Source organism: Belonocnema kinseyi, chromosome 3, assembly GCF_010883055.1.
Source record: "Belonocnema kinseyi isolate 2016_QV_RU_SX_M_011 chromosome 3, B_treatae_v1, whole genome shotgun sequence".
In the NCBI taxonomy this organism is placed as follows: domain Eukaryota; kingdom Metazoa; phylum Arthropoda; class Insecta; order Hymenoptera; family Cynipidae; genus Belonocnema; species Belonocnema kinseyi.
This window is the reverse complement of record NC_046659.1, coordinates 63,858,294-63,866,729: the sequence shown is the minus strand read 5'-3', so window position 1 is coordinate 63,866,729 and position 8,436 is coordinate 63,858,294. Positions and strand designations below refer to the sequence as shown.

Genomic DNA, 8,436 nt, shown 5'->3' with positions numbered 1-8,436 from the left:
GTGTGCGCTATTTCGGGGAAAAAAATCGATTAGAGAAAAAAATGCTGATCATGTTATATTGCCCAGAATATGGCTAAGAATATACATTTTTGCACTTTTAGGTTAGGATATCTCAAGAATTTAAAGTATAGGAAAAATTCAGATAACGGATTCGTTTTTAGGACACCAAATTCTTCGGGGTCACATAGTCTGGTCTTTGGGTACAAAAAGATGTAATGTTCGTTGGTATGTGTAATGGGCCCTGCTCTACCAATAACCTCCTTACCCTAACGTTGTAATAACCAGTCTCGAAGATAATAGGCTTGAAAATTAAACATTAAAATAACGCTCATTTTCAACGAAAATATTTTCATAAAATACAAGCCCCAAATGTAATTGAGGTGTTCCAGTTTCAAAACTTAATTATAATTCTCAGAGGACATCACGCCAAATAAAATACAGAACTTTCTTTTACTCAAGTTTATATTTTAAAGTATTCGATACCATTTAAGTACATATTACATAGAGATTATAGAGATGAGAAATGCTAAAGATTAGGACGCGTTCGAAAATTTGGAAACTATAACTAATACGAACCTGAAAGTGAGGCACGCATAACAAAGAAATGTGAAATTTTAGCCAAAATTGAACTAAATCACATTAATACTAAATCTTATTTCTTTTCTGGCTTATTTTCTCCTTCGCGAAACATAGGTTTTCCTGTCATCTCAATTTTTAGTTGTTTCTCGCGATGTTGCTTTCGTTCGTGTTTCCTGGGGGCCGTAATTGTCAAAACGCTGTCCAACGAAAGACTGGACTTGACCTTTTCAAGGTCACATTGTTTTGGTACCAAGTATTTTCTGGAGAAGTTTCTGGCAATCCATCCATGTTCGTCCTGTATTTCTCCATGTTTACCTTCAACCACAACAAAATTGTCCACGACTTTTACGGTTATCTCATCGGGCTTGAATTGTTGAATGTCTAGAACAACCTGAAATATTAAATAAAATGGATTGTAAATTGTGTGGAAATACAATGTTTTTTACACTTTAATAAAGGAAAAATACAAAATTCTCCATTTTTCATATATTTCTTCTACCCTAAAAAATGTGCAAGATATTTTTATCTCCTTAATTGCAATGCCCACGAACTCGCTCGTAGATATGCACCAAACTCTCCCTTTCAGTCGCCCTTTTCTCAGCCTTCTTAGATCTGCTGGCTCACGCAGTATCTCAGGATAGCAGGACGAAATTCGGTTTTGATTCCGCTAGAATTAAACAGAAGGGCGTAATGACAAAGCCACCGAACGCGTCCTCGGATTGCGGATAAAGGGTCCCTGTACCAAGGGTTTCTGCTGAATATGGCTACAAAAATAAATAGGCAGCCAAGCAGAATTGTCCAGGGGTGGTCCCGAAGGAATTAACCCCCAAGCGGAGGTGCATGCAGGGCTCTACAAGGATGAACGAACCCCTTTGCCTAGCTTCTCGTGGGAACAACAATGACAACACCAAACATAATTGTAGTAAGTGCGGTTCAAAACAACAGAACGCGCAGGGCTCCCGACAATGGGTCGGTCAACAATGCTGACCACTCTAGAGCTGGGGGAGCCAATGAAAATGGATTCAATGCGATGGATCGGCAGATTCTCCGGACCTTTAGGTGGACGGAGCGACTAAATTACAACTTGTGGTTCGAGAAACACCCGGAGCTATCGCACTTTTCTCAGCAACGTCTGCGAAACTATGCCGAACTACTCCGAAAAAGGGGCTATGTAAGCGGAACGCCTACTCTACCAAAGCTAGAACAAGCCGGCAACAGAGAAAGAGAGGTGACACTAAGACCAACCGCGGGCAGGCATCCATTAGAGGAAGGGCGATGCTTTATGAGCCGGAGAAACATCAACACCAAGGTTTCTCTCAAGCCTGAAGATCTGGCTAAAATGGATGACGATCTTTGTGGACATTTTTCCGGAGAATCCAACCTCTAGGCTATCAATTATTCTGTGTATAATGCAGCGAGAGCTTTGGCCGATGCGAACCGTAAAACAAAACCAACGGTTGATCATAAGACCAAAAGACGAATCCGTCAACTTGCCATAAAGATAGGCTGGGCAAGACAGTACGCGTCCCGCATTCAGTGTGTGATTGACTAGATCACATCTGGCAGCAATTTTACCGCCAAGGTTCGAAAGTTCGCACGCGAACTCCGGACCCGTTATCACACACTTAACAGTTCAAAGCTGTTGACCATCAGGCAGCATATTGTTGAGAGAATACGGATACTATCTGACGCCAAGAGAAGTCTAGAGCGGAGGGAGAGGTGGGTCAGAGAATATCAACAGTTTCTCTCTGACCCATCTAGACTCTTCCAAGACCCTCCAGTTACTGTCGACCACCCGCCCAAATCAGTGGACGTCGAAGTATTTTTAAGAGAAGTCTACGAAATGCAGCAAAGACTGGACGAAGACTCAGAAAATATAAATAGCTTCAAGGGTCTGTGTGATGCCCTCATAACACCTGATGAAGAATGCACACCCATCACTACCGAGGAGGTGAAAAATGTATTAAGAGGGATGAAGAACTATTCCGCACCGGGACCAGATTTTATCAAAGCTTTCTGATGGAAGAAGTTTCCTTCAACCCATCATCATTTGGCCCGTATTTTCACCTCATATTTAAAGTCGGAAGAACCGATTCCGGAGTGGTTGGTGGAAGGGCGCACGATACTCCTGCCGAAAATAGGCAACTTAGCTGACCCGAAGAATTACAGGCCAATCACTTGTCTAAACACATTGTATAAAATATTCACAGCTATCCTAAATGATAGGATTGTTCGGGCAATTGAACCTGTGTGGCAAGAAATGTATGAATAACGAGGCTCAAAGAAAGGCGTAGCCGGATGTCGGGAGAACCTGCTCATCGATAGATATGTCTGCAAAGATGCAGCATTCTACCAGCGTGACCTATCGGTGGCCTGGATTGATTATCGGAAAGCTATCGATTTGACCTCCCATAGAGTTATCATCTGTCTTTTGGAAAGCTTAAAGGTTCATCCGCAAATTGTTGATAGAAGCGCTATACGGCACCTTTTCGCTGGAGAGACTTATACATACCTGGGCGTGCCACAGAGCTACATTCAGGATGTGACATCTATAAAGGATACTTTCCGAAGCAGATACAAACGTCTCATCCGGCAGATTTGGTCTTCTGAAATACTCAGGCTTAACTTCAGTATTAGGGGTGAGCTCGGATTAAGAAAGCACAAGAGAGAAACTTTCGTGAACAGCTCCTTGATAAGAGGATGCTGCCCGGATTGAGGTCTGGTATGGAGGGTTCCATTTTGGCATGCCAAGACGGTGTCATTTCCACCTTAGCATACCGTCGCCACATTTTGAGCCAAGACATTCCCAATGATAGCTGCAGGGCGTGCTATGCACACCCCGAGCATTTAGCTCACATACTATCTAGTTGGCCAACTCATGCGGGAACGACCTACATCCAAAGGCACAATGCGGCACTAAGAGTGCTTTATTACCATCTCTGTCACTCCTACGGCATTCACCTTAATATCTCTCCTCTAAATGCTCCTAGGGAAATCGAGAAAATTGTCGAGAATGGGAAGTGCCGCATATCCTGGAACTTTATATTCTCGACAATTGTTTCTGTTACACACTCGAGGCCAGACATGGTTCTTCTTGACTTCGAGAAGCGAACCATGTTCATTATCTAATTTTCGGCATCAGCTGACAAAAACATCATAGCCAAGGAGAATGACGATTGTACCCGGAATATTCTGTTAAACTAATTGTCCTTTTCATCGGCGCTCTTGAAGGTGCTAAGCTTTCACTCGTTAATAGCCTGAAAAGCATCCCTGCGTGTCAACAATATGCTAAAACACTTACGGGAAAAATGCAGAAGGTGGTAGTCCTTGGATCACTCCGTGTTCTCAGGGTACACGAAACTTTTGCTGGATCGTTGTATTGATTCCGTTACAGACCTTAACCACCTATCTCGCGGTCGTGAGACGTGGTTGTGGCTGAAATTTTACCGCGATTTCGCTGGAACCGGGTGCAATTTTTCAGATTAGCACCCACTCCCGGCGAAACCCGGCGAAATAATTGGAAACGAGTCAGGCGGCCCTCACTGTTTACGTTTCTATCCCCCGAAATCAGTCAAAGGCCAGTTGAAGGCAACCGCCGATACTTGACTGAAAGCGAAAGTTTGTTGTAATAGCAACAAATAGAAATTGAGTTCCAGTTTCTTTCGATACATTGAAAAAAGCCCAACAATGACATCGGATATCAGAAATATTTGAAAAAGAAAATAATTAAATATCCGAAAAATAAAGTGACTACCATTTTTTAATTTCTTTGAAATTAGTTCTTTTTTAATTGTGAACTGTGATAAAAATGTCGTAGGTGCAAGAAAAGTTGTAGATCTGATAAATAGAGGAGAGTACCCAAATATGAGATACCAACTCTGGCGTAATTGTCGGAATTCTATGCACTAAATTTAAAAGTAATATAGGTCATTTTAAAGGAAATTTAGTTTATCATAAGAAGCTCAAATAAAAAATTTTATTAAAAAATTCTTTTATGCTGAAAATACAAAAAATGTAAAAAAGTGTTTTTTCCAAACTCATCAAACTATTCTCATAATATGAGTTACCCTAGGAAATAGCTAATAAAATGCAAAATAAAGTATTATTTTTAATGAAAAACTTCAGTTTATGTTTGCAAAGTATAAATTTACTGCTATTTAGATATATTTAGTTTTTGCAGTAGTCACAAACACTTTTGTAACCAATTTCCCCCTCTTAAATATGCTAGATGCCTATAATTTTCTCGCCGATATTAAACAATATTCTTCTTTAAAAAAATATGCAAATGGTTGAAAATTTCTGTAAATAATTTTTTTTTAAATCCGCATATTTCGTTCACAATTAGACTCCGTACAAAAAAAATTTTGTAAACAAATTTCTTAAAGTAATGTGGAGTAACGTACGTTACTTTGCAATGTAGTTACCCAAAAATTGTAACACGGTAACATGCCTTCGACTCGAGCACCATGGTAGTGAGTAACAGAGTTCATACATGATTCAATTTAAATGTACCACTGTAACATAATGTACAAGCCGCCAGTTGAGAACGATACTGCCCCCGTCCAGCTTCGATATTGAGACCAGCGCTGAACAATCGAAAAAGGTCGCTGAGAGGACAGGTATGATGTGGTACCTTGACATCGCCTTAAGCAACTTCTTTTACTTTGCGAAATTTATAAAAAAAATATTAATAATTCGAATGAAATATTATTTAGTTGAGAAATATTTTTAAGCATTCTAAACAAATTTTATATATTTTTAGATTTCGAAACAAAATTTTCAAGCTTTTTGATACGTAATAGGTTTGAGGAGAATCAAAAAAATTTTCCTAACATTTCTACGGAAATGAACATAATTTTTTATTTTGAATAATGCATTTTAAGATAAAAATGAAAACAATTAAACATTTGAAAAAATTTTCAAAATTGTTATTTTGCAGGATTTTTTAAAAATCTGAGAAGAACAATTTGAATCATTCTAACAGATATTTAGAAATTCTGAAGAAAGAAAATTGAAAAATTATTGACAGTTTGGGAATATTTCAAAAAATGCTCAACAAATTATACATTTTTTAGGTTTCAAAATATCATTTAGAAGCTTTTCGAGAACTTTCGTGGGCTTAAAGAAAAGAAAAAAATTCTCCGCAGATTCCATGGGAAAATCGATTCATTTTAAAAATTGTGTTCTTTTGAAAATAGTCTTAATTGGGTAAAAATTCGCAATTGGTTTTGATTTTGTGAGCACCCGTTCTGTAAATGTATCTTGAAGACGTTGAGACGGCCTTACTTCGAGCAATCACATCTGTTCCGGGCATTTGGTTTGCTTCTGGAATTACTGTTCTTATAAAAAGCAAAGGGTACTTTTTTGTGCCACTTGTCCCGCTGTCCTGCCCACACATTCACACTGATTAAAGTAAGAAATATTTAAATGATATTTTTTGCGTGAGAGTGATTTGATCATAAATTTAATTATTGTACAGCACTCATATGATAAAACTGCACATTTAAAGTCATTACATGGCGTCTTATCTTTATTCATTCTCACTTCTCAAGTTTTTGTAAATAAATAACCTGAAAAGTAAAATACCAAAAATTCCCAATTTTGATAAACACATTGCATTCAGGAATGTACAAAGAATGCCTCTGATATTTTTCAGATTTTACGTAACGTCGCCCTCCTTCTGTGAATAGGTCACACTGAATCTATGAAAAAGGAGACCGAAACACCCTGTTTTTGAGACATTTTTTTCTATAACTACTGAAAATTTTTTAGGATAAAAGTGAGCATATCATTGAATTCGGAAGACTTTCAGCATTCATATTCTTCTTTAAGACATTTCAGATATTTCTCTGTGCGAGTTGCAATCAAAAGAAGTGAGGGGCCTTGAAACTTGGCCCCGACTTTAGCAGGATAGTCGATACCGAGGACCAAAAAAATTTGGTCTGTGCTCACCGAATTTTGATGAGAAAGATGTTAAAAGATTGTTTCTCTTGTAGAAAACGTGATTGTTATAAGTTTTGACCTTACATGATATTTACATGGCCAAATTCGTAATCAGTGAATAATTACATGGAATTGATCATTATCTGTTTTTTCGAAAAACAGCCGACAAACAGCTGTTTTGCCGGCGGGTGGGGGCCTAGAGGTTCCTCACAGAAATAATAGAATATAGGATTTCTAAAATTTCTGATTTTAATTTTCAAAAATTTCATAAAGTTTCAAGAGCTTTAAGTCTTCGCAAATATGTAAATCGAAATATACAATAAATAACCAAATTAGATTTGTCAAAGAAAATCTACAATATGGCCAATTTATAGGATATTTAAAATTAATTAAATATATAAATTATGATTTTAAATAATGCCTTTTTTAAATTTTACATTCCAATTATGTCAACATTCAAATATGTATTGCTTCGTCATAAATTTTAAATGCCTAAATCTAAAATTATAAAACTCTAAATACCGTAAATTTGAAATGAATTAACTGAATATCTGTAACTTAAAATGACCATTTAAAAAGTCTTGAAATTTGAAATATTATTAATATTAGTGACTCAAATATAAAGGCAGGCATCATATTATAAGAAAACTAAAAAAAAGAACAAATGTAAGCAGGAAAAGCGACTCAAATATAAAGGCAGACGTCAAATTTCTCAAATTTATGTAACAAGAATATGAAAAATCAAGGAATAAATTGAAAACAGAATAGAAAAAAATACCTGGAATTCATCCTTATCCTTCTTAACAGTAGAAAGTCCTTTCGTTTGATTGTGAAGCTGCACCCAGGGTCTCAAGTACATTGTGCTCCTCAATTTCTCGCCGCCCATGGGTACGATGTACTTTTGCAAATCATGATGAGACGGGGTCCCGAGCAATGGGTTCTGTGGAACTAAAACATCGCCGTTGTCAATTTCGAAACCAAAGTTCTGACTTGGTATATGGTGTGGATTATCAAGGGCTTCCCACCAATCGGAGTATAATAATGGCATAAGATGCGACATTTTCTTCCGATCCGTTTTATTAATGTTTAAAGTATTAAATTTGTTTCGAGTTGAGCGTAAACTCTTGGAATCACAAATTAAATCGTTTCATAAATATTTAAGAAAAAAAAATGCTTGCGTTCCGGTAGCTTTTCGTAACTGTTACATTGCGACGCGCGCCACCTCATATTTATAGTTTCGACCTCAGACTTCGAGAATCATCTATGACCTTCTGGAACCTTCTGGAACGTTTTGAGAACATTCACAAATCGTATTTTGAAAGATATAATAAGAAAGAAAAGCGAAAGAAGGGTGATATTCTATAGATTTGTATCATATTATTATGTAATGATGATTTTGAATTTAATCCGGTACTGCTACACGCGGTTCAATTCCAAATGTTGTTTCAAAATTTCCGTAACAGTATTTTTTGGAATTTAAAACTCCTCCTCGAAAATGGCAGTTCCAGCCTTAAAGAGAGCATACGTTTTTACAGTTGAATCTTGTTGTACAGTAGGATGGTCCAAAAATTTATTGGAAAATTCTTTTTCGAATTTTCATGTATGTCGCCTGTAAAACCTCAAAAATGAAAAATGGTTTTAGCGAGCTTTTGGCGCTAATTATGAATTTTGAAAACCGCGGCCTTTTCGAAAAATTTTCACTTTTTGTCCAATTTTCAATTAGAGTTCATTAATTTGAAGAATAATAATTGTTTAAACAATTTATTATATTATGTTTAATAATATTATCTTTGAATAATGCTAGAAATTGCGTTTGTTCATTAATTTTTTCAACTTTTTGTCAATTTTTAATTAGAGTGAAGTGATAATTAACTAAAGTTAACAAAAATAATTGTTTAAACAATTCATTGTTAT

At 36.7% G+C, this 8,436-nt stretch overlaps 1 protein-coding gene across 1 annotated transcript; it reads right to left on the bottom strand.

Moving 5' to 3' along the window:
* Nucleotides 1-587: 587 nt before the first annotated feature.
* Nucleotides 588-7,614, bottom strand: LOC117169256 (alpha-crystallin A chain-like). Its single transcript, XM_033355533.1, has 2 exons — nucleotides 7,301-7,614; nucleotides 588-970 (listed from the first exon to the last, which is right to left on the bottom strand). Exons 1-2 carry the CDS (start codon nucleotides 7,580-7,582, stop codon nucleotides 653-655), a joined length of 600 nt encoding a protein of 199 aa, XP_033211424.1. The 5' UTR covers nucleotides 7,583-7,614; the 3' UTR covers nucleotides 588-652.
* Nucleotides 7,615-8,436: the final 822 nt, after the last annotated feature.

What these genes read in the sequence shown, in the direction of transcription:
- LOC117169256 (XM_033355533.1), bottom strand. Translation starts at nt 7,582, where the DNA reads ATGTCGCATCTTATGCCATTATTATACTCCGATTGGTGGGAAGCCCTT. An exon ending in AGGATAAGGATGAATTCCAG is followed by an intron (nt 971 to 7,300) that starts GTATTTTTTTCT and finishes TTAATATTTCAG; the next exon opens with GTTGTTCTAGACATTCAACA.